The sequence below is a fragment of the Lampetra fluviatilis genome, chromosome 20, assembly GCF_964198595.1.
Source record: "Lampetra fluviatilis chromosome 20, kcLamFluv1.1, whole genome shotgun sequence".
In the NCBI taxonomy this organism is placed as follows: domain Eukaryota; kingdom Metazoa; phylum Chordata; class Hyperoartia; order Petromyzontiformes; family Petromyzontidae; genus Lampetra; species Lampetra fluviatilis.
In genome coordinates this window covers 5,189,493-5,215,193 of record NC_136294.1, presented here as the reverse complement: position 1 = coordinate 5,215,193, position 25,701 = coordinate 5,189,493, and the positions used below count along the sequence as shown (strand labels likewise).

The 25,701-nt window shown below is 48.5% G+C and overlaps 1 protein-coding gene across 3 annotated transcripts in view; it reads left to right on the top strand.

The window, feature by feature from the left end:
- LOC144937884 (G-protein-signaling modulator 2-like) overlaps nucleotides 1–25,701 on the top strand; it is a 59,179-nt gene that overhangs the window by 2,238 nt on the left and 31,240 nt on the right. For 2 of the 3 annotated variants that reach the window (XM_078865440.1, XM_078865439.1), the window contains exon 1: nucleotides 22,053–22,185. In XM_078865440.1, coding sequence (XP_078721566.1) covers nucleotides 22,064–22,185 — 122 coding nt within the window. In that variant the 5' untranslated portion in view covers nucleotides 22,053–22,063. Of the gene's footprint in view, nucleotides 1–11,107; nucleotides 11,242–22,052; nucleotides 22,186–25,701 lie in introns of those variants that run through there. The other variant, XM_078865441.1, reaches the window with a different exon arrangement.

The following is a 25,701-nucleotide window of genomic DNA, read 5'->3' as shown; positions in this document are numbered from 1 at the left end:
TTCGTGACTTTTTTCCAAAAGGAGATTTTTATTCTCATCGATGCTGAAATGTGGAACGCCGAATGTGATAATATTTCAGATTACGGCAATATGCCATGCCATGCTGCAGTTTATTGGCAGTATAACTGTACAAAACATAACACGATCAAAACATAGCACGATCAAAGAAGCCTAAACATGTGTAGGGCTGTTACGGGAGGGCTGTAAGTGCATACGATCCAATGGGTAACAAACACAGTGGGCGGAGTTACGGGAGTACACGGGGGGGGGGTGCCCGCAACGACGTCCGCGTCAGGCAGCCTGGGGGGTTGGGATCCTGGTGAGGGGTATAAAGGGGGAGGACAGAGAGAGCTCGGGGCTCAGTCTGGGAACGAAGGAGGAAGAGTGAAGATCCTCTAGCTAGAGCCCTGGACTCCCCTCGACGCCGCCCTTGTCAGGGCTGCAGAGGATCGAGCCAGAGGCGTGGTTCCGTGAACCAGGGTTAGACCCTGGGACTCCGGAGACCGTAGCCCGACTCACCAGTGTCGGGCCAGTTAGCCTCCCCTAGCCCGTTAGAGGAGGACTTGGGGATAGGTGAGATTAGCTAGGGGGTATCCCCAGTTATCCGGGTGAGGGGGCCGCTACCCCCTCTAGTGTTGTCCTGTACCGACAAGCTGAAATAAATATACGTGTGCCTCAACCTGGGTGTCCAGCGTCTTCACCGGTACTTCATCTGGTGTCAGAAGTACTACGGACATGGAAACACGTCAGACAGCTCGAGCCAGAGTACCGGAGGAGGACACTGCTGAAGTCGTTGAGCCCGAGGCGGCTCACCAAGACATGGCGCAGCCGGGGGCCGACGCGTTCCTACCGGGGCATCGGCATGAAGAGGGGCCGCAGCCAGACGCGCTACGGCTGGCTCACGAGAGACTGGCGGAGCTACTGTACGCCGCTGCCGCCACGCTGGAAAACATCACGCGGCTGGGGGCTGGTGGTCCACCACGGGGCGAGGGGAGTCGTCGACCTGAGCGCCTTCCCGCCATTTCTGAAGACTCCAACTTTGAATTTCCCGCCATCGTTACGGCAGCTGCGGAGGGCGTGGCCGGGCTCAACCTTGGGTCCGACACCGCTCTCGCTGGGACAGCTGCGTCATCTCCAGCGGAGGGAGCGTCATCACATCCGCGACAGGCGATTCCATCTGCCATTCGCGCCGACGCACAGCCGAGTCCCGGGGATAGCAGCCTACAGACTTCCAAGGCGAACGCTGCGCTGCAACAACGGCTGCCTCCGCTGAAAGAATTTGTTGGTGCAGAGGGCGACTGGGGCGGCTTCCAGCGACGCTTCATCGCCCACCAAGAAATGGCAAGGTGGTCCGACGATGAAGCCCTCTGCGCGCTGCCGGCGCTCCTCGACGCAGACGCGCTCGCCGCCCTCACATCGGCGCCGAAAGAGAAGCGGTCTACTCTGCCGAAGGCACTACAACTGCTGGCCGGGGTCTATGGACCTTCAGCGGAATGCAGAGAGCAGTTCTACGAGCGCAAGCGGGGTGAGAAGGAGTCGCCCCTGGCATACAGGACGAGCCTCCTAGCGCTGGCTAAGACGGCTTTTCCCCGTATGGACGACGATGGCGTGGACGCGATGGTCACGGAGAAAATACTCCTCCTGGCAGACGACCTGGACATCGCTGTCGTCGCACAGGAGGACGCCGAGATGACCTCTCTTCAGGCGGCGCGCCTCCTTCACGCCAACCTTCTGTCCCTGCGGCGGAAAGCCAGCAGGGCATCGGCAGGGCGTGCGGTGGCTGCAGCCACCCTTCCGACGGAGGAGCTCTTCGCCGTCGACCATCGACGGCAACAGGCGCAAGAAGTACGGTCGGCCCGGGACGGGTCAAGCCGTTTCAACCGCCCGTCGTCTCCACCGGGGCTCCCGCGGTGTTTCAACTGCGGCGTCCGGGGCCACGTCGCCTCGGGGTGCCGCTCTCCTCGACAGCGCGGGACGACGCCTCGACGGGACGCCGGGCCTCCTCCTCCCAAGCTCCAGCAACATGACCCGGCGAGTCGCGGCACCACACATGTTTGGCCAAAGCACCTACCCGTTGCACGCTCTCGCACCACAACAAACGGGGGGCCGATGTCGCGTTGCGAGGGGCCAACGCGGATCACTGCGGGGACTCAAATCGAGCCCAAACAGTGGTCCGTGTTGGCCCATCGCGTGGTAGCCGCGTCGTCAGGGTCGTCGGCCGTGGTCGGACACATTGACGGGGTAGAAGTACGCATCTTGGTCGATACGGGGGCATCGGCGACAATCATTTCGGAATTAATTTACAATATTCTGCCCGTACAAAGCCGGCCTTTACTGCCGGTTAACGTCCCATTCTATGCCGCTAACGGGGGCTCTCTCGGCATCATGGGACAGATTCGAGCGCAAATTTCTATTGGGGACATCAAATTGTCGGGGCCGATTTTCGTTTCCTCCTCGCTGGCGGTTCCGTGCCTGCTGGGGACGGATTTCTTAGGTAAAATGCCCATTCGTATTTTGATCGACCAAGGATGCATTGAGCTTCCATCGGGGCGGCGCATGGCGTTCCTGCCATCCCCTGCGGCGGCTCGGTCGGCGTTCGCGACGGTACCGGCGTTCGTCGTTAAAACTGTTCGTGTGCCGCCGGGAGCTCAAATGCTAGTGCCTCTGAAACTTCGTAAGCCCTTCGCTAAGGGCATAGGGGATCAGGGTGTTTTGCTGGGACCGTCTAGGGCCGGGGTTAATGGGCCTCATTTGATTCCGGCCCAGACCGTCGTAAGAGGGGACGGGGACCCTTTCATCGCGGTCCTCAATGTGGGATCGCAGACGGTGGTGGTTCCTCAAGGGACGGTGCTCGCTCACGCGACGCCAGTGCCCTGCGAGGAACCTGTCGCGAACCACGTTGGCACTGCTTCCCGGATGCTCCCACATTCAGACAGCGATGAAGGGTGGATCGACGCGCTTTGTGCGGGATCGACGGACCTGACAAATTCAGAGCGCCAACAGCTTAGAACGCTACTGAGGGAATTTTCCGACGTTTTCAGTCGAGATAAATATGATTTGGGTTGCACTCACCTGCTGCGTCACCATATTGACACGGGTGACAGCCCGCCAATTCGCCAAAATCCGTTTCGGTTAAGTCCCGCCGAAAAGGACCATGTCAAATCGGCTGTTGATGACATGTTAGCCGCCGACATCATTTCTCCCTCCACCAGCCCTTGGGGAGCGCCGATCGTCCTGGTTAAAAAACAGGACGGCTCGTTGCGGTTTTGCGTGGATTTTCGGCGCCTTAATAAAATTTCGGTTGCCGACGCATACCCGCTCCCACGGATGGACGAATCGCTGGACGCCTTGGCGGGAGCGCGATTCTTCTCCACACTAGATTTACTTTCGGGATTCTGGCAGCTTCCTCTGGACGATGATTCTAAGCCTAAAACTGCTTTCCGTACACCGCACGGCCTGTTCCAATTCAACCGGTTGCCGATGGGCTTACACTCAGCGCCGGCAACTTTCCAGCGATTGATGGAATTGGTTTTGGCTGGATTGCAATGGGAGTCGTGCCTGATTTATTTGGATGACGTTATTGTCTTTGGTAAAACTTTTGACGAACATCTCCAGAGGTTGCGGGCGGTTTTCCTAAAGATGCGGGCTGCTAATTTGAAATTTAAGCCCCAGAAATGCCATTTGTTACGCGAGTCGGTGCGTTATCTGGGGCACATCGTAGGGCGCTCGGGTATTGCTACCGATCCCGCCAAAACGCAGTGTGTCAGCTCCTGGCCGACTCCCACCACGGTGGGAGAGGTCAGGAGTTTTATTGGCTTCGCATCATATTACCGACGCTTCGTCGCTAATTTTGCAACGATTGCAAAACCCCTACACGCGTTAACATCTAAAGGGGTCCGGTTCCACTGGGGTCAGGATGAGGAAGCCGCTTTCTGCTCCCTTCGGGACGCGCTGGTGAAGGCTCCTCCCTTGATTTACCCAGATTTTTCGAGGCCGTTTTTGCTCGACACCGACGCGAGCAACACAGGTATTGGAGGCGTGCTTTCCCAGGTGGTTGACGGCGTGGAACGGGTGGTCGCGTACGGCAGTCGGGTGTTGTCTCCAACGGAGCAAAGATATTGTGTCACCCGTAGGGAACTGTTGGCAATCGTCTATTTCATCCAACAGTATCGCCCATATCTGTACGGTCGGCATTTCACCGTCCGCACAGATCATGCGGCACTGCAGTACGCCCTGAAGGTTCAACAGCCATCGGGACAATTGTCCCGATGGTTGGAGGTCCTCCAGGATTTCAGTTTTGAAACCACTTATCGTAAGGGCGTTCGCCACACCAACGCTGACGCTCTGTCGCGGATGCCAACCGCCTCCGAATGCGCATGCCTCCTGGGGTCGGGGCGTTGCAAGCCAGTAGGGGACATGATGGTTCCGGTCCTGGCGGCGGCCGCCGACGATGAAACGGTGGTCCCCATTGATATCGCCGAACAGGGGAGAGATTCCCTGCTTGGATTGCCCGTTGATGAATGGGGGCGCCTCCAGTTGGAGGATGCCTCCCTCCTCGCGTTGCGTCGTCGCGCCGGGGAGAGGGGGCGTGTGACGGGTCATGCCGACGCATGGGAAACCCATGCGGGCTTGCTTATGCATTGGGACGGGAAATCCCAGCGTCACCGGCTGGTGGTCCCTTCTGGCCTACGGGGTAAGGTGGTGTGGGCTGCTCATGAGCGCCTCCTCCACCTAGGTACCCAGAAAACACTCGCCTTGCTCCAGCTGAATTTTTTTTGGCCGGGTATGACAAGGGATGTCGCTGATCTGTTGGCGGCATGCCCTCAGTGTGCGCAGCGCAAACCACCGGCACGGGAGTCGAACCCGCCCTTGCAATCCATCCAGGTCTCCAGAATAAATGAACTGGTCGCACTGGACATTCTGGGGCCATTCCCCGCCACCTCCAGGGGAAATAAATATTTGCTTACTGGGGTCGAATATTTTACGCGCTGGCCTATGGCCTGGCCCCTGGCGAATCAGTCGGCAGCAGCCATCGTCGACGCCTTTGTCCAAGGTTATGTCATGGACAAAGGTGCCCCGGAGCGGTTGTTGACCGACCAGGGTAGAAATTTTTCGGGGAAACTCCTAAAACAAGTCTGTGATCTCCTAGGAACGAAAAAAATTCGAACCTCTCCCTATCACCCGCAAACGGACGGGATGGTCGAGCGTCTGCATCGCACCATCACGTCTATGTTGTCGCAGCAAGTTTCGGACTCACAGGCTGATTGGGACTTACAAATTCAAGGGGTTCTAGCGGCATACAGATTGGCTCCCCATGCTGCGACGGGGTTTTCACCTTTCTTTCTTATGTATGGCCGCGAACCCGACCCACCTGTTCGGGCACAGCTGCAGATCCCCGTGCCGCTGGGCAAATCTAAATTGGACGATCACGTTAAATTTAACCTTGACAAACTGACTGAGGCGCGGGATGCGGCGAGGCTAAATTCTGACAGGCGTCAGAAGGCGAACGAGCGCCTCAGACTGGCTCGCGCGCACGTGCTGCAGTGGAAGCCGGGGGACAGGGCATGGCTGCACTGTCCCCAGGTACCACTCGCGACCTCCTCTAAACTCGTACGCCCGTGGCGGGGCCCCGTCGAGGTTGTTGAGGTTTTGAGGCCTCAGTGCGTTCGAATCCAATGGGGGAGGCGCCGGTGGTTTGTACACCCCTCTAGGCTGAAGCCGTTTGTTGCGGTGCGGGGGCCCACGCCACGCACGCGAGGCCAAGCATGTGGGGGGTCGACCGACTCGGAGGGTCCGTCGCTGCTCTCGCCTGATGTGTTGCCGGCTGTCCCACCCACAGGTGCACCGGGAATGACGGGCTCACGCCCTGGAACCCACACAGGTGATGCCGACAGTCGCGCGACTTCAATCGCGACCTCACCTCGAATGGGACAGCCGCCACCGGATGGTCCGCCGTCCGGGGTTGCCCCGTGTGACGGGCCTGCGGCAAGGACGCGCGCTAAAATGCGCAGACTCTTATAATATACAGCAGGAAGAAAAAGAAGAAAAAAAAAAACTTTTTTTATTTATTTTCCTTCACGTGTCATGGTTACTGTATGCTGCGTCGGTGGTGTGCTCCTTGCACACTGTGTGTGTTGTGTTGTGTGGGCGCGGTGTGTGTGTTGTGGGTGCGTTGTGTGTCGTGGGTGTGCTGTGTGTGCTGGGGGGAGTTCCTGGCTAGTTGTATATACGTGCTTTTACGGATTTCGTATTTATGCGGGGGGGGGGGTGCGTCGGACATTCCTTTCGGGGGTATGGTTGTTGTTCTTGTTGTTGTTCTTCAATTTGCATTTTGTTGAAAAAAAATGAGGCACACACGGGGTCGAGGGGTAAATGTTCCTTTATTTGGAATTGTTGCAGCCGGGACGGCTGCGAGCTGTAATGGGGGGGGTGATGTAGGGCTGTTACGGGAGGGCTGTAAGTGCATACGATCCAATGGGTAACAAACACAGTGGGCGGAGTTACGGGAGTACACGGGGGGGGGGGTGCCCGCAACGACGTCCGCGTCAGGCAGCCTGGGGGGTTGGGATCCTGGTGAGGGGTATAAAGGGGGAGGACAGAGAGAGCTCGGGGCTCAGTCTGGGAACGAAGGAGGAAGAGTGAAGATCCTCTAGCTAGAGCCCTGGACTCCCCTCGACGCCGCCCTTGTCAGGGCTGCAGAGGATCGAGCCAGAGGCGTGGTTCCGTGAACCAGGGTTAGACCCTGGGACTCCGGAGACCGTAGCCCGACTCACCAGTGTCGGGCCAGTTAGCCTCCCCTAGCCCGTTAGAGGAGGACTTGGGGATAGGTGAGATTAGCTAGGGGGTATCCCCAGTTATCCGGGTGAGGGGGCCGCTACCCCCTCTAGTGTTGTCCTGTACCGACAAGCTGAAATAAATATACGTGTGCCTCAACCTGGGTGTCCAGCGTCTTCACCGGTACTTCACATGCAATAACACGGTTTGAAATCAGTATGGAAATAATTACTAAATTATGCATGTCAAAGGGCATCAATGCATCGTATTTCCGTCACGTTAAAAAGTGCAAACTTTTCACTGTTTGGATTACAATTACTTCGTGGAAATTAAACAGCCAAATATGTGCAAGGTATTGGGGAGTGGATGGGGTGAGGGGGAGCTTAATCACCTTGATAATTGATTTTGTTTAATCGGTACGCGTCTTGATTTTTAAAAATGTAATTACGGTGGGAGCGTTATTTTTTTCACAAGCACATTTTGGTATCAAAATAATTCAAAGCATCCCTCTTGAATATTTAATACGATTACTCGCTCACACGAAAACGGATCAGTGTCACATAGTTCGATTCTTGAAGAATTAATCCTTATTTAAAATACAGTAATGGTTGATGGGGATCACGTGAACCGTATATTTACGTTAAAATATCGATTCTGGCAGACCCAATTTGATGCGTGTATTGTGGGCTGAAGAATCGACATTTATCGTTGAATGTATGTGTTGTTACACCACTAGTAATACACATATTCGAATCTTATTGGCAAGCATCATGGATAAAGCTCGTGGATATTCTGTACACGTTTTTCCACAGATATCAATTCATAAATAATGACAACATTAATGCTGTTATATTTGGCTGTTAGAATTGAGCCACACAAAAGCCACCGTGTGATTGTGGCCATATAACCCAAATTGTGGATCATATAGTAATCACATACAGCCAAATAGAGATACAGAGAGACCCATGGAGATACTTTCAAGACAAGCCACAGTAGTGCGCGATCATGGCCATGCGACGCAAACTGTGGACCACACAGAATATACCTCTGTGGTTTGCGCTCCTTTCAATGGCGGAGGAACAGGAAAACGACACGAATTCTCTCTCCCGAAGCCCTCTCCCCGTGGCCAGCAGACCTAGACATTGGCATTTAGCTCATGAACATATTGCCATATGCAAGAATAGAATAGCATTGAGACACGTAGGTTTTATGTCTGATTTTCCATTAATAATAAGGCAGGCCTTGCTCAATTGAACAATGACGTTTTTGTCTAGCGGCTCGGGATTATGATATGCGAAGTATGCCACGACAGGTGTTCATTAATAATACAGGTACTGTATTTGGAAAAAAAAAATACTGCTCCCCAACATTTGCCGTCAGGTTCAAAGCTCGCAAGAAATCAAAGCCAGCTTTGGCATAAACCAAACTTCAAAAGAGATGGGGAATTTTTTTGTCGACAAAGTATACTCTCATTTAATACAGCACAGAGTATGCACAATGTCTTCCACGCTCTGCTTTGTGCACTGCCCATCAATAGTGGACAAGCAATGGAGGAGCTATCAAAGTCCACTTGCAAACTTATGTCCCCATTGTTGTGAAATGGAGTCAGTACAATACAACCACACAGCGCATTGATCCATCGCGATTCCGCAATCGGCGTGAGGCCACAATGCGAAGCACCCATTCGGATCTCTTGCAGAGCAGTGAAATCCGTCTTGTTAGAGAACGACCCGTAGAAGTGGATACCACAGAGCTGCCTCTCAGATCCCTTCACGTGACTTCTGGGGGCAGCACCTTCTCACCCACCCTGCCAACAAAAGTAATGTTTGTAAACTGACAATGTTTTTAATTCTTAGAGCTGGAGTTTAGTCAAATTAAGTGCTGAACCAAATTCATTGCTCTGGGTGGTTTTTTGTGTGCTAGTCATTGGTGACTGGGTTGAGACCATCAACTCACTACACTGAAGAATCCGGCTTAAATTTCGATTTAAAGCTTTCGTGACTGCAGGGATTCATCTTCTTTGTTCTTTCGGTAAAGTCACGTAGAAGGGAAGTAATAAAATAATAAAAATAAAACATAATAAAATAATTCTCACGACGTTTCGGCCACAACGCAAGCAACCGTCCTCAGGTGAAAACCAGGTCTGTCGGGGAGACAGCGTCTTATTATGTTTAATTTTTATTATTGTATTACTTCCCTTCTACGTGACTTTACCAATCCGGCTTAATCGCAGGCAGCTGCCTGGATTCTAAACCTATGAATTCAGCGGTGCCTGCTCAGCGCGCTAACCTTAACCAGCTGACCACCTCTACATCAAGGTATTTAGATGGGTGATGGGTTCAGATGGAGTGTTCAAAGTACATGACTTGGCACCAAGACAAATGGCATTGCTAAATAAAGTTCAAGTTACTCTTGGCAATTAGGCTGCACAATTGGGTCTAGGCATGGGGGGAAATCGGTTTGTTTGTGGTTTTCTGCAAAGCGTTTAACAAACATGTTCCATTATTGAGTTTTGCTCTTTACAAACTAGTGGACGAATGTTGATGAGCAATGTCTCATTTGAAAGATCTTGGTCTGCCCAGGAATTAGTACAGCCCCCTTGTGAACCCCCTGCTGCATAAATGTCTGTGTTGACCGTGGAGGTTGTTTGACCATATACCTTAGCTCTCCTGGGCGCCGCAGTGGTGAGATGTTAATTATCTCGACTGGAGGTCGTGGGTTCGATCCCGACCCTGACGTCTGCTGTATATTTGGAGTTTGCGGCGTCTCTCTCCCCGTGGTCGCGTGGATTTTAATCCGGGTCCTACGGGTTTTTTCCTCTACGTTAAGAATCAACATCACACGTTTAGAGTACTTGGCTGCAATATATTTTACACGTGATAAGCCATTATGTTGAGCTATCATTTGTGGCCAGGTCGCTTCTGAAAAAGAGCTATATAGCTCAGTGGGCTTTACCTGTTAAAATGTAAATAGAAAAAAAGTGAATACGTTTGGTGAAGGGGTGAGAGGGACACAGGGTGCATCTCGCCACTGATGTTAACCATGGCAGGTAATTGAACTCAGGTCGCGAGGTTTATAGATCCACTTAGCCCCTGCCCCCCCATAATTAGGAACGCCGTATTGCGAATCCCTTTGCGTCTTGACAATATTCACTTACATTTGAAGGCCCATTGAGACGGTATGGCTCTCATTTCCCAAGGCAAGAGAGCGCACTGAAAATTAATGAGAAACCGACACAACAAAAGAGTGCAATTTTGTGGCAGGCGGAATTCAACCACGAGCAGTGCCATGAGTGAATCAACCACGATCAGCGCCCTGAGTGAATCAACCACGAACAGCGCCCTGAGTGAATCAACCACGAACAGCGCCCTGAGTGAATCAACCACGAGCAGTGCCATGAGTGAATCAACCACGATCAGCGCCCTGAGTGAATCAACCACGAACAGCGCCCTGAGTGAATCAACACGAGCAGCGCCCTGAGTGAATCAACCACGAGCAGTGCCATGAGTGAATAAACCACGAGCAGTGCCATGAGGGAATCAACCACGAGCAGTGCCATGAGTGAATCAACCACGAGCAGTGCCCTGAGTGAATCAACCACGAGCAGTGCCATGAGTGAATCAACCACGAGCAGTGCCCTGAGTGAATCAACCACGAGCAGTGCCCTGAGTGAATCACCCACGAGCAGTGCCCTGAGTGAATCAACCACGAGCAGTGCCCTGAGTGAATCAACCACGAACAGCCCCCTGAGTGAATCAACCACGAACAGCGCCCTGAGTGAATCAACCACGAACAGCGCCCTGAGTGAATCAACACGAGTAGCGCCCTGAGTGAATCACCCACGAGCAGCGCCCTGAGTGAATTAATGGGACAGAGTGTAGCTCCCAGTGCGGTTCAGCGTCTCTCGTTGACCCCAGGAGCTCAGCGCGTGCGCCTCTTTCGCTCTGGAACACAGCAGACACTCTGGAAGCAGCGTGGTTGCGGCACAGCACGTGAAGATGCATTGTCGCTTGTTAGTTGTGCGGCAATATTCCATAAGGACCCTGTTACTTGTTCTCAGCAATATTGATGTTGTTTGTCTTTGTGTTGGTGTTGTTGTTGTTGCTGCTGCTGTGCTCACGTAGCATTACGGCCGCCCCTTGTAATATATGCGAGCAAAACTGTCTGGACGGGATCATCCGCCGACGAAATAAAAAAACAGCCTTCAACTCAAAGTGGCGACATCGGCCCCGAACTCGTGGCAGTGAACCACACGGCGCTCGAGATGTCCTCGTCGAATGTGTCGGCGCGTCCGCGTGTTTTTTTTCCAATCTCCAATTTGGTCGGCGGGCAGAGCTGAAGACGCACGCGTTTGAAGCGCGGCCGTCCTGAGCGGAGGAGGAGGGAGGCAGGGAGCGAGCGAGCGAGCGAGGAAATGGACGGGTTCCCCTCGGCTGAGGGTGCATCAGCGACGAGGGGACGATGCAGGTGAGGAAGAGTCGAGCTCGGTTTAAACTCGATTTGGTTGTTGAGGAGGAGGACTCTGTGCCTCTCCACTGATGCTGCTCTGCACTGCGAGCATCACAGGTTTTGCCACGTGAATGAATGAACGTTTTTACGCAATGCCTCTTGCCACCGTCATCATTTTACGTCCAAGGTCGCTTTTGAAAGACACTCATGGGCGTCTTTTTTGCGCGTATTTATTTAATTCTATGACAGCGCTTGCCTCGTTTAAAAAAAAAAAATGCACTCAATGTATCTATCTAGTTCGTGCAGAACGGCGGTTGAACTGCGGTTTTTTGTATTTTAATTTGTTTCGTGACCCAGAGCACACGGTGCGTCTCGTCGCAGCCGTAGAGAGTGCACAGCTGATCTACGGACACACAATAGTGCGAAGCTTTAGCTGGCGACGTGACGGTGCAGCTGGTTACGCGAGGAAGAAGACCGTTAATAGTTTATTGTTTGACAAAGATTCATCGTTACGTGCATAACACTGGTCAACAAAAAAAACACCTTTTTTTCTGGCCTGGACTTTTGCAGCTGTTCTAGACTAATTTCAGGGTGCTGATTCCAAATCTCATCTCAGATTTGCTCTATCACATCTCATTTTTATGCTATCGGCATACCCCATTTTCATTGATTTTACCCGAAATTAACTCTTGTCACTTATGATTGCAAGTTGTTGCGAGTCAGTGACTGATTTAGTGTTAAAATATGGTGCTGTACTTTTAGGATAGTGTGTTTATAATATAATTTTATGTAGATATCCACATTTATTTAATATTTTTCTTCTGCAGTTTTTATTGAAAATGCAATATTTGGTATCTCAAAAACCTGATGTGATAGACAAAAACTGATGCCACATTTGGAATCAGCACCCAAAAATTACCTTAAACCGTTGGAATACCTTATGCCAGAAAAAGTGTGTTGACCAGTGTATTTTTCGTGAATTCGTATCTCCTCTCCAGAATCATTTTCTGATTTTGTATTTTGTCACTTGATGCAATCTCTGTGTAGATGATTCACCTTTTTACGTATATATTTTTTATAGTTTTTGTTTTATGTCTGTATGTTTTGTGTTATTAAGGGCTCTATTTGTGAGCGAGTGATGACTGCATTAATTAAATGGCTTTCACAGTCGACTAAAGTCAGGAATAATGGCTGGATTTGAAATAAATTTGTCTTTTTTATGACTTGAGTAAAATAATATGTTCGGTCGGTGGTCGAAATACCTTTCTAAATTCTTAAAATAAAAATGTTTGGCTTGCACATTTTGAACTCCCCATAATCGGTTCCTTTTCACGTTTGTGAGTCATTTATATTGGTGTGATAGGAGACTATTGGGCCTGTAATTCTTCAAGTTGGGGTTGTCTCCCTTTTGGTGAATATAACAACAATCGAGGCATCATTCCATGATTGAGTACATTCATTGCTGTGTAAACACTCAGTAAATAGGTTAGCGAATTTTGTTCCAACAAATGGCCCTGCTTCTCTGATGGTATTGACAGTTTTACCATCCTTTATACAGTATATGGATTCTGTAATGCTCCTCAGAGGTAGTACTTTTTTAAAAGAATGTGTGCTACCGGTTGTGGAATATTGACAAAGAAAATGGAACAAGTTTATTTTGAGTGATTTGGGGCATTAGTCCTCCAGGAGGGAGCGATCATTTGTAATCCCAATTGAGCAATTTTCATTTCTTTGGAAATTTGGAACAAAAGCTCAACAGTGTGCAAACAAGCATGGGGAGATACATTATTGGAATTGCACCGAGAGACGCGAAGAGGAAAGCATGGTTCAGAGAACGTACGTAAGTTAGATCCATAACATTTACTGTTGAGAAAAGTAAGTGGATATTAGTAGGACACACATCGCTAGTGCTCGAAAATAATGATGGAATGGCAACTGTGGAATGGCAACCATTCTATCATGGAGGGAACGCAGCTGAGAGGACGTCCACCATGGAGATGGAGTAATACAATCAGCGTGTGTGCAGGTGCTTCGTAGATTGTTGCATGACATCATTGCTTGGCATGCTCATAGCATTTTTATGTCATCACCTTGTCTGAAAACGCTTTTTTATTTAGCACTGGGTTTTTGTATTGGCAAGTTTTGGGCAGCCCTTTGATACATTTGGCCACATTCCGTTAGGACAACTCTCTAATAGAGACACAATTTTCCACAAAAATTTTATCAATATTCGATTAATATTTTTTCGAGAGTTATCCATGGCCCAGACAGACGGACATAACTTATACATTTATGTTTTCAACAATAGAAATCTTTAGACAGTAACTGCCAAACACTCAGTTAAAAAAAAATCCTTAAGACGAGAGATGACGATTATTTCCTGGGTAAAAAGAAAAACCGTTCTACTAAAATTGAACTTTTTTCTACGGTGAATCATCTAGGTACGTACAGTATTTGCCGCATCGTTCATGAGAACGTTCAGCCCGAGCTTTGGCCGGTAGCCCAGCGAGCCGCGAGACGTGACCAGCCCGGCCAGGGATGGTGTGGCGTCTACGCGTGATCACCAGCGGAACGAGGCATGGGTGTAGGCGTGTCTCCGCGACGACACAGAGGGCATTTATTTGTGGCTAGGAGATGTTAATTTCCTCGCCCGGTATGCAGGAGGTCGTGGGTTCGAACCCGACCCTGACGCCTGCTGCTGTATATTTGGAGTCTGCATGTTCTCCCCGTGGTCGCGTGGATTTTTCTCCGGGTCGCCCGGTTTTCCCCTCCACATTTAGAATCAACACACTGTTTTTGGCTGCTATTAATTTGCACATTATAAGCCATTTCGTCGAGCCATCATATGTGACCAGATCGCTTCTGAAAAAGAGCTAAATAGCTCAGTGGGCTTTAACTGGTGAAATTAAAAAAAGTTGAGTTTAATATATTTCTAATCTTTGCTGTCATTCCTGCGGTGGAGAGAGGGTACAGGGTGGGCGTTTGGGGTGTTTGGGGGGGGGGGGGCTCTGGGAGGGGGGTGCTCTGCTTTGTTCGGCAAGAGATGGGACACAGCGCGAGTTTAGCCACGCATCGATTTGCTGTCGGGAAAACAGAATCTGTTTAGTTTCCTCCAGAGGTTATCATGTTATTGTATATATATATTTTTTATTCTTGCTGATCCGCCTCCTAGTTTGTACGCAGACCGATGCTAATGAGCAAATTATCCATGAATTGCTGCGTGTGTCACGAGCCGATGATAATAGTCGGGTTATATATAATTTTTTTGTTCCCGTTGTTTCCAATGGTTATGTTTATTTTTACATTGACTGATATGTTAAAGTTGTGGCGCGGGACTTTGTGTTGAGTGGGGGCGTTTGGATTGCGCGGCGTGTCGTGCAGTAAAATACTTTTGCAATTGTTTTCCCTTCTGAGGATTGTACTTTGTCTACATCTCTTTCTACGCTATGTTTCCCAAATGTTCTCTTACGCTGCCACGATATCATTTGTGATATATGTATTTGATTTCAATTTACGCAATAATTTTTTTCACAAGTTCACGTTTTAAATTGGAATGTATAAAAAAAACTACAATCTTAAAAGTTCAATGAATTTACCCTTAATAAAGAGTTTACATTTGCCACACTATTGCTGCTCTCAGCTCGTTGTATCTGTTATTGTATTAATCACTAGCTTTACTACCCCCGGCTTTGCCCGGGACTTCGATTCACCTTTGTCTCCCCAGTGGCGATGTTCACACACCACAGCAGTTATTCGTTTGAGACTGAGTCGACCTTGGGAAGGCCCAGGACCGGTAAAAATAATCGTCACCGGTGGTAGCCGTGAGCGGGAATCGAACTCGGGTCGCTGGGTTCATAGCGCGGCGCGCTAACCACTACACTACAATGCGTTACGCTTCCACGTGCGCGGGTCACGTGACAGATGTGACGTCCCAGCTCACTTACTGTGCAAAAAATAGATGCATTATTGAGCTCCCCCCCCCCCCAAAAAAAAGTGTATTTTTATAATGTTTGCATGGTGTACAGTCTGGAAAGTACCCACATGGCAAATTTCCAGTTTGTTACATGCCGGGAAGTACGCTTAACATTTTGAACAGACACACATATTCACAACTTTTCCTTTTATATATATGTGGAGATTGACCGAAAAAAACTATCAACTGATTTTACACGTATAATGTATACAGTCCATAATACAGTTTTTTTTGTTTGTTAGATCGCGTAAATATAAACGTGTCGTTACACCCGCCACCAACCGACACAGCCAATTAGTAAGGTTTTTCACAAGGCCGTAGCCATGGAGTCAACATTGGGGGGGACTAAATCTTCCAGGAGGTCTGGGCCCCCCCCCCCCCCAGAAAAAAAAAAAAAATCTAAATTTGAAAACGAATTTCCTGCCTAAAATATAAAAAAAATTCACTAGCACATGGGATGCACTTTTCATTTATTCTTTACAATAATGTCTAATAATGTATTGTATTACATTGCTCTGTTTTTTTATTTTTTACTATTTCTTGTTTAATTGTATGTAATGGCAGAGGGATTAGTAAAGTACAACCATAACCACAATCATATGAACAGAAATCTATGCATTGTTATATGAAGACAAGTCCAGATATTGTGGCCAAGGTTTAGCAAATTGTTGTTTTTATTTGCATAGCATAGCAATTTTTGAAGAAAATTTTGTTTATAGCAATATATTGGGGGGGACATTTTGAGCATATTTGAATATTGGGGGGGATGTGCCCCCCCCCCCAATATATATTCTAATTGCGCCCTTGGTTTTTCATGTAACAGAACATGCCAATTCGTTACTAGTTCAGCACACCGGTGTGTTGGAGAGCAAATCCACAACATTTACAATCTGAGTGGCGGGTTTAACGACACGTGTATTTTCATGCGATCTAACCCGACTAACAACTGTATTATGTATGATGTTGGTCACGAACGTGTTAAACTGAATTTATACTGGAAGCACATTCATTGGCTTACGTTGAGACCAACTACCATTACATATACTTAATTAAATTCACATACCCTGGCAACATTTAAGAAGGCTTTATATTTTTTTGTTAGACCCATGCACACGCTTGCAATTTTGGAAATTGCTGCCGCGTTAATCAAATCGATCCTCTGCAAGGCGCGCCTTTACCACGACGCCAACTAACCTGAGTCAGTGCGACAAGGGGAGTTGATTGGGAGGCGTCAACCTAATATGGGCACAAACCTGCCTCTCCGAAGGCACTTGCAGCAGAACAAGGAGTTCACCTCTCTGGAGGGACTTTTCAAGGCACGATGCCCAGCCCGTTCCCATTTGCGCCTCATTTCGTGGTGTGGCTCAGATTAGCCAATCGAGATGCCCCCGTGGAAACCCACGTCCCCCAACTCCATCGCCCTTCCATTAGCACAGTCGGCATTTGTGCCGTTCTTATATAACGCGAGGCTCTTGCGAAGGGACCATGTTTCCGAGACATGTACAGTATATGTAGTCTGCAGTCGTTCAACAGTCGGTAGCGATGTTGATATGCTGCTTTACTCAATTGGATAGTTTGCGAGTTACTTAAAATTTTCGAATACGTTGAACCTTGGCGTGGGCATAATAGCACCATCGGACTTTTTAACATTCACCGAAGTAGACAGCGCGGATTCTTTTGGTGAATTAAACCCCTGGTGGGATCCGGGGAGGTGGAGGGAGGTGGGGGGTGGGAGTGCTGGGATCGAACCGCTAACCTCGAATGGGCCATCGCCCCGTCAACGTCGCCGCTCTTTAGGGCCGGGTTCATGAGTCAACGAACGTTGCTTTTGCCTCGGGGTTTCGGCGAAGGGGGTAAATCGTCAAGGCGATGCGCTTCAGCTGTTTCAACAAGACGTGAATCTGCGACAGGTTCCATAAAACATCTTCAGTGATTTCTCCCCCCCCCCTCCACCTTCCACTTCCTTTTAATACGTGCTGCTGTGAATGACCAACTAAGCGGAATTTCCCCTTGAGGAATTCCACGCAGATAGCAAATGGTCCTTAGATCGGTCGTGCTGACCCGGCAGGTCGCCGCTGCGTGGCTCGATTATCACGTCTACGTTCCCGACGATGTAACTGGGATCAACTTCTCGCTGAGTGATTGGGTTAGAGCCTGAAACGTTTTTTTTGGCGGGGGGGGGGAGGGGGGTTTAGTGATACGAGCCTGTCGTGCTGCATTGAGTGGTCAGGCGTGTTCCTTGATCTGTATTTGTGCAGATAATCCTGAACGCTGTGCATTCTCACGACACACTCCTGAAATCCAACGCCTGCCGCGAGTTCTGCCGTGACGAGTCGGTGGCTGGGACAGGGCTGACTGACTCAGGTCATTGCCTGTGATCATCCAATTGTGTTTTATTCATTTGGTGCAGTTATAAAGGGCTTCATTTCTCACTGAACATGTTTTTATTCAGGTCGCCGATAGACTGGAGTGGGCACGTGACGAGTAGCTCCAGCCGTAGATGCATACTGGATGTGGTGTCCCGGGTGTGGAAACATTTCCCTGCTCATCGACGAGCGTACACTCGGCTGAAATGAAGCCGTGGCAGTTATCACGACAGAAGAGATAATGTTTTTACTCAAAACTTGATATTAAATTGGAGGGCTGTAACTAACCATGCATATATTCGGAGATTAATATTGGTTATTCTAGCTGACGACCCAACAACAGATCGCGTGTGTAAAAATGTACGGATGTATTCTCGCACCTCCGTTTAGCGCGGTTGGCAACGCACAGTGCGAAAGAAGTTCACCGTACGCATACATATTTAGATGTGTACGAATTGTTGTTGTATGCACACGTGTATACTGCGAGATTCACCACCGCATGACAAAACAATAATGTATTATTGACCCTAATTGTGATTCAGCAATCGACCCCTGAATCGCTACAGCTCATTGCATAAGCCAGGCAGGGTGTTGGGGGAATTGTTACACGCCTATTAAAGAGCAGTACATTTAAGGACAACTCGCTGTGCAGGTTTAATTGCCAATGGCCGGAGCGTTATTAAAGCGTGCCTCTTTCGTGAATGACGTTGAGGGCGATGACGTATTCGCCAACTGCTGCTACAATGTTACACACAGCACAGTTAGTTTAACACGTAGTAGGCTTCTGTGACCAATATCATCCATAATACAGGCTTTTGGGGGGGGGGGTTAGACCGCGTAAATATATAAATGTGTCGTTAAACCCGGCACCACCCGACACAGCCAATTAGCAAGGTTTGTCACGTGAACAGGAGTTGTACACCCCTAGCTGCCATTGCAATTCAGTGGCCTAAAATACAAATGTTTCGCTCCGGATGATCGCTGCAAAGTATGATCTGTGTTTTGATTTAGTGTGCTGATCTTAAAGGTGCATTGAAAAATGTTGATACTCCGACTGATGTTCCTGCTGTTGTGGAGTGACTCATGCAGCCAGCTATGGCTGCAGAGTTTGGTGGTGGTACATGTTGTTCACGTCGTTTATTGTGAAAATTCGGTCACAGTTCCTATGATCACTGTTTCATTGCTTTCACGGCTTTATTTTGGTGATTTTTGAAAAGTTTTTTGGTTTGGCCATGTTTGTTTGTTGTAGTAGAGAGTTAGACTGATGGCCTTAATCTAAGTTGTCTTGTGGTTGTTGTTATTGTTTGACTTGCATCACACTGGGATTTTTGCACACAGCGTTGGTGTACGGTGCTTTTTCTGCAATATTTTGCTGTCTTTTCTTGGATTTTCTGTTTGCACTTAGTCACTTAAAGATGTTTTCTTGTTCATGTTTTTGTTTTTTGTTTCTTGCGGTTGCACCCAATTCAAGAGCCGAATGGCTCACAGGGCTATACCTAATAAATGAACTTGAACTTGTGTTGGAGAGTAAATCCACAACCTTTACACAGCACAGTATTTCGCCTTACTTTCGCTGTGCACTTCAGTCCCGCGAATTGGATAACATTCAAGTCAAAGATGAAAGTGCCGGCATTATAACGGTACTGCTCTACTTTTAAGCACGTAAGTTATTGCGCGCGTCATGGAATTATGTGATAAGGCAGGCACAATCGCATTTCGCAGTGTGTGGCGTTTACTGTGCGTGGAAAGAGTGGAGGTAATCTGGCTGCAGCTCATGACATCAAAGCCAATAAGCGCGCTCTTGTATTCCTATGTCATCATTAACTTGTTCATCAATTCTAATTGCATTCTGTAATGTCACCGATATTCTTCAATCCTGTACCATTTACCGGAACAAATGAAGAAGCAACAAAAGCTACAAACTAAAATAAAAATCCCAGGAAACCCGATCAGTTTTGCAATCGACAGTACCGATTCTGACAGATTTGCAATCGGTACTGCCAAGAAAGAGCCCGTGACCAAGTTAGTCAACAAAATGTAACGAATTGCGAGCCTGTTCCCTGGCACACGCGAGCGTGCATCTGTTTCGTCTGTACCTTCCTCGCGAGGAAGCCAGACTCCACACGTCACGTTTATTAATGACGTGTCAACGAGGGCTAAGCAGCACTAAGGTAGGTTGTTTTTGGTTTCTCCCCCACGCCTCTCCACGAATCGATTTCACAGAAGAAGGTCACGGAAGCGGCTTACGTTATTATCATCATCATCAGCATCATCATTCTGGTGCAATTTTTTTCTGCAGAGCAGAATATCGGGGTTTGAGTGCGCTGTCAAGGTCACGCATTGTGTGCGTGAGATATTATTCTTTGTGATGTATTCAAACTTAAGAATTGCATAGCAATCGATGGGTTCCAATCCTGTGCGGTGCCAACAACAACATTTTTTCCATGGGTTTTCCCTGCTTAGATTGGGTTGTATTGTATTGTTTTTCCTCCTTTTGTTAAACATTTATTTCGAAAGTTAAAATTGCTTCCAATTTTGTAGATGGTTGTAGGTGAAAAGTAAAAGAAAAATACAAATAAATCATAACCGCACCATGGTGTCTTGATTGAGCCCTTCACTCACAAGGCCACGTGTGCTTGTGCGAGGGGGGGGCTTGACCTGTAAACTGCTTGGCCGCTGCAGCTAAACGCCGTGAAATCCGCGAACGGGTTAAGCTACTGTCCTCCTGATGGTAGAGCTGAGAGCTCCGTGCGACTAACCCCCTCGTGGCTAGATTATGGCTGGCGTGTAAATAGACTTTCAACACTCGTCCTTCATAGGGCACCCTACGCCGTTGCCAAATGTCAGGATGGCAACAAGCAAAACAAAAATCCGCCGTACAGATGGCTGCCAAAATTCCAAATTAGCTTTGAGTAAAAAAAAAGGCCGTGTTTATTTGCTCGAAATGCATTACATTTTTTTTTGTATAGCTTTGAATGGATACAGCTTCTTGGTTCTTTCGGTAGTCACGTAGAATGGAAACAATAAAAATAATAAAATAAAACATAATAAAATAATTCTCACGACGTTTCGGCCACAACGCAAGCAGCCGTCATCAGGTGAAGACCAGGTCTGTCGGGGAGACAGCGTCTGGAAATTTATGGATACAGCTGTGTAGGTTTTTGTTGTTGTTGCAGTTTTCAATGCTTAGCTGTCTGCTGTACCCCGTGTTGTTAGGCGCGAATGTCCGACGACGACAGGTTTGAGAGCTCTAGCTTAGATCGGATGTTGTTACAGCGAAGAGCAGATTTTTTTTGGGTCAAGGGTTTCAGCGTGGCATAAGTTGCCCACAAGTCGTAGGTTCGTGGACACAGCATGCCCGGTGCATGTCGAGGATGATAGCCCAGCGCACGTGGGGTGCAATGGCAGTTTTCGCTCGTCGCTCGCATGCCGTGAAGAGGACGCCCGCTCCGAACCAAGCGGCGTGGACGGAGCGGCCGAGGTTAAATAGTGAGAGAGAGAGACCGTGGGGCTTGCAGCAAAATCCCGGTGTCACAGGATGAGGCTGCCTGGGGCCACAAGCCGATTAGGATCCGGCTTCGGCAGCGAAGCTCCACGGACGGCGCAGAGAGCCGGGCGACCCACCACGCGAGCTGCTCAACTCGTGCCGATGCTGATGCCAGTGACGTCGCTCATCCTCTTTCGTCCGCCCATTACTGCGGGCAAACGAAGCTGCCGGGTCTCTTCGCTGCCAGAGTAAAGTGAAAAAACAAAATTTCGTTCACGTCTCCTATTTTGAAAGAATGCAATTACGCTGGGAGGTTTTTTTTTTAACAAAAAAATTCGTCGACAAATCGGAGAGAAGTCACGTTCCGTAACAGTCGCGTGCACCGAACAACGAATTTCAAGAAAACCGAGTGGCTCGTTCAAGTGAGCAACGATTCAGTGTCGCCTTTGAAGACACGAAGCGCCGAGGCGTCTCGAACGCGCCCAATAATCGCGTGCCGAGGAGGAGGAGGCGGCAGTGGCTGGGAATTGTCCCTTGCGGTGCCACGGTCGGTGCCCGACGCAGGCGAGGCGTGGACGGGTCGCTGACGTGCACTCGAAGCCTGTGCCATGCGCGCGAATCCCCGCCGTCAGTACCTGCCGAGCACATTTGTTTCCATAATTATCTAAATCAAGTAGTCACTCCGGAAGCTCTGAAACATCGCAGCTCCGCGATTACCTTTTCTCTTCAATTCAGTTGGCCTGCCTTTGTTCTACAGTTCTCCGCAGAATGTTCTGACAAAATTGACAATTGCAGGCGAGTTTTTTTTTAATCCTTTCTACGTTATTTTCACTTTCATTCGTTTGCGAAAGTGTTGAACGCTTATTGATTTATTACGCAACAGAGCCGTAACCTGACACGTGGGATTGCCGCGTAAAGAGTAGCCGATCGGTGCACTCTGCGTGGAGAAGACTACGACGACGCATCCGAGAGGGAGAGAGACTTCGACGGAGGGGAGGGGAGGGAAGGGGACCGATGGAAAAGAGCGACGTCTACCGGGTCCTGCACCGAGGACTCAAGTGCAGCGTTCGTCCCCTGCCGCTCGACATCGAACTCTGGCTTTACGTTCAAAAAACCAGGGGCATGAAGAAGCCGAGGTACAGCTGCTGTCCCCCGGCAACCGTAACGAGTCAAGCACCCTTGTCTGTTTCTTGGCAAGTCTAGGTTTTAAGTTGTTGTGTATTTGTGGTCATTTGACCTATATGCCAACTCTGTTAAATGGTGGGCTCGGATGTTGGGTTTTGCTGCTGCTGGGTTGTCATGTAGAGAAACGAGCGTCTGGTTTGACTTTGCTGAATGGTTTGGCTTCCTGATTTCGGCAGGAATTATATTCTGCGGCCGTCTGGAACGCTCTTCCTTCCGATATTAGGAAGCCACTGGAGCTCGGCACTTTTAAACATAGATTGAATCCCATTTATTTTGAACTGCGTCTTGTGTTTAGTTTGTTGTCCTTGCCCGCACCTCCGCTTAGCATGTTTGGCTACGTATGGTGCGAAGGAAGTTCAACATCCAGTACAAACATTGGCGTCGCCATTTAGCCGTCGAGTGTGCAGGCGGGCACAACTGCAACCGGGACCCATGGGCTACAGAGGCCCCGTCACGCGGTTACAAACCTGGACAGGGCACCTCATTTCATTACTTGCACCGGGACCCATGCCAGCCACATTACACCACGTTTTTTTTAAATGTATGCAAAGCTTAAAATAATAAGGTTTTTTTGTTGGCATAGCAGACTGTGGGGCTGGTTGGTTTTCATTCACGCAACTTGTGTACAATCACGGAAGCAGTAAGTGAATTTCTTCTGTACGGTGACAATATACGGTGATATGATTACAGGTTGGCTTCCAACGTTTGAATTGGTTATGACATTGAATGTTGTTCGGTCGCCGTACCATTCTCCCTCGTGTAGTATGTACCTGGTCTCGGTTTCATAAAAGACATGCTGTGACGTTTTGTGATTTTACACCTCGCTAAATACGGTAACTGCAATTAACAAAGCGTGTTTCACGATGGCAAATGTTAACTATCTGCGATAAAATCTTGAATCAATTATTGGACGCGCTGTGTGACGCTTGCCGCAACTGGAACCTGATCAGTGCTCAATTTGAGCCTTGTCTAAAATGAGTATCTGGTGCGGTGCTATTATCGTGAGCAACAGCACAGGGGCGACGAAGATGGCCTGGCATGCGCGGAGCTGCTCCCACCATCCCTTCACGTGCCGCCTGGCTGATAAACGTGCCAACAGCAGCGTTAACCCACCTTGTCTGTACAGTGAACTCCGATCTCAATTGAAAGCTAATTTTTTAGAACTGCTTTTTATGTTTAATTTGTTGTCCTCTCCGTGCACCTCCGATTATCACGGTTGGCTACGTACGGTACGAAAGACATTCAATATGCCGACATACACGTAAGAGTAATAATAATCACAGAATATGATTTTTGGACAGCAAAAGGTGCAATTGTGACCAACAGATCAGTCCTCCCATTATGAGTCGATGTCACCTTGAGTCAAAAACCATGGCCCTATTATTTTAGAGAGCAGCAGTGGGACAATGAGATACTATTACTGTATGCCGGCATCATCTTTGTGAGGATTTATTGGGACTCAAACATCGCACCTCCTGTCTTTGATATTCCTCCTCGAAGATACTGCAGCAACTGGTTTTACCCAAGCGCACATCTCCTTCATAAATGGGAAGTTCAGGACAAGCCTCAGTCGTGCGATTGTGGCAATGCAACCCAAACTATAGATCCTTCAACGGAGAAGTAAGAGTAAAACTACACGATCTGCCGAAGCCCTCTCGTGGCTAGCAGACCTCGACATTGACATTTAGCTCTCGAACATATCAGCGCACACAAGAATAGAATTACCAGCGCACTCAAGCCATCAGCGGCTAATGCCCCTGCCTTGGTTTCACGTGGACAATCCATCTCTGATCACTGTGGGGGCAGTTGGGCACTGCCTAAGGCGACAAAAAAAATCAATTCTCACCTTGCATGTCATGGGACATTGCTGTGGGTCCATTACCCGTGACGGATATAATCTATGACCACAATCTATTTAAAAAAAAACTCATATTATCTACCGCTGGATTTATCCTATTATCCACAATTGGTGCATATTGTCGTGATTACTCAGAGGTGGCGGCAACTGTAGCTTATCCGGGAATATCAGAGATAAGTCATCTTGGTGCAATAAAAGTCTTCCGATTATACGTGCCTCTATCGATAAGAGGAGCCATCCAAAAGTGGTGGAAACTTCACCACATATTCCATAGATAACCAATGCGGATAGTGAGAGCTATTTTCACAGATAATAGGATCTGCCGAGAGCGTTCCCGCTCCCCATATTCACGCGAATAAGAGGAGTTTCACTCTAATACTCAGCGGGTGGATGTGTGTTCTTTCAAGGCTGTCACTTCAGTATTGAAGAGGAGAGAAGTGTCATTGCAACTAATTCTAGATTTGAAGCTTTCGTGACTGCAAGGATTCATTAAAATTAATTTTAATGTTTTACCTACGTGACTTTACCGAAAAAACCTAAGAATATGTCATTGCAACTATCTAGAAACAAATGCGAAACATGTGGCCTCGGGCGCATTCTCAGAGGCGAGAGCTTACTGAAGGAAGTTCTGGAACGGGTGCTTGAGAAAGACGCTAAAAGCAGAACCAAGAAAGATGTCTATTCTAGATGTGAAGCTTTCGTGACTGCAAGGATTCATACTCTTAGTTCTTTCGGTAAAGTCACGTAGGTAAAAAATTAAATTAATAAAAATTAAAAAATTAAATCACGACGTTTCGGAGGCAACACAAGTCTCCGTCATCAGGTGGGACCGTCACAGCCAGATTTGCTTCATCAAGTGATTTGCTGCATCAAGTGATGCTGCAAATCTGGCTGTGACGGTCCCACCTGATGACGGAGACTTGTGTTGCCTCCGAAACGTCGTGATTTTATTGTTTTATTTTTATTAATTTTAATTTCATTTTTTTACCTACGTGACTTTACCAAAAGAACTAAGAGTAAGATGCATATTCTTAGGTTTTTTCGGTAAAGTCACGTAGGTAAAAAAATTAAATTAATAAAAGTAAAATAAAAATATAATAAAAAACCCTCTCACTTGATACAGCTATCGTGCTGTGACGGTTCCACCTGAAGACGGAAGCTTGTGTTGCCTCCGAAACGTCGTGATTTTTATTTTATTTTAATTTTACTTTTATTAATTTTATTTTTTTACCTACGTGACTTTACCGAAAAAACCTAAGAATATGAATCCTTGCAGTCACGAAAGCTTCAAATCTAGAAGAAAGATGCCGCCGAACGATTTGGCGAAGTTTGGGGGGGCGGGGGGGGTGCCGCACACAGTGGGATCAAGCGGCGCGCTCAAGATCGGAGGTGGGCGGGTGGGGGGGTGCCGAGTCAATGACCAGCCTACCATTGGGCAGACGACTCAAGAGGGAAAGTCTGAACAAGGCTATCTGCATCACCCCTATCTGCCCGTGTGTGTGTGTGATTTTGCGGTGGGGGTTTTTTTGGGGAGGGGGGGGTTGTTGGGGCGGAAGCGATCAGGACCATAATAATTGTTTCAAGTGGCAAGGAATCCGATGAGCTATGA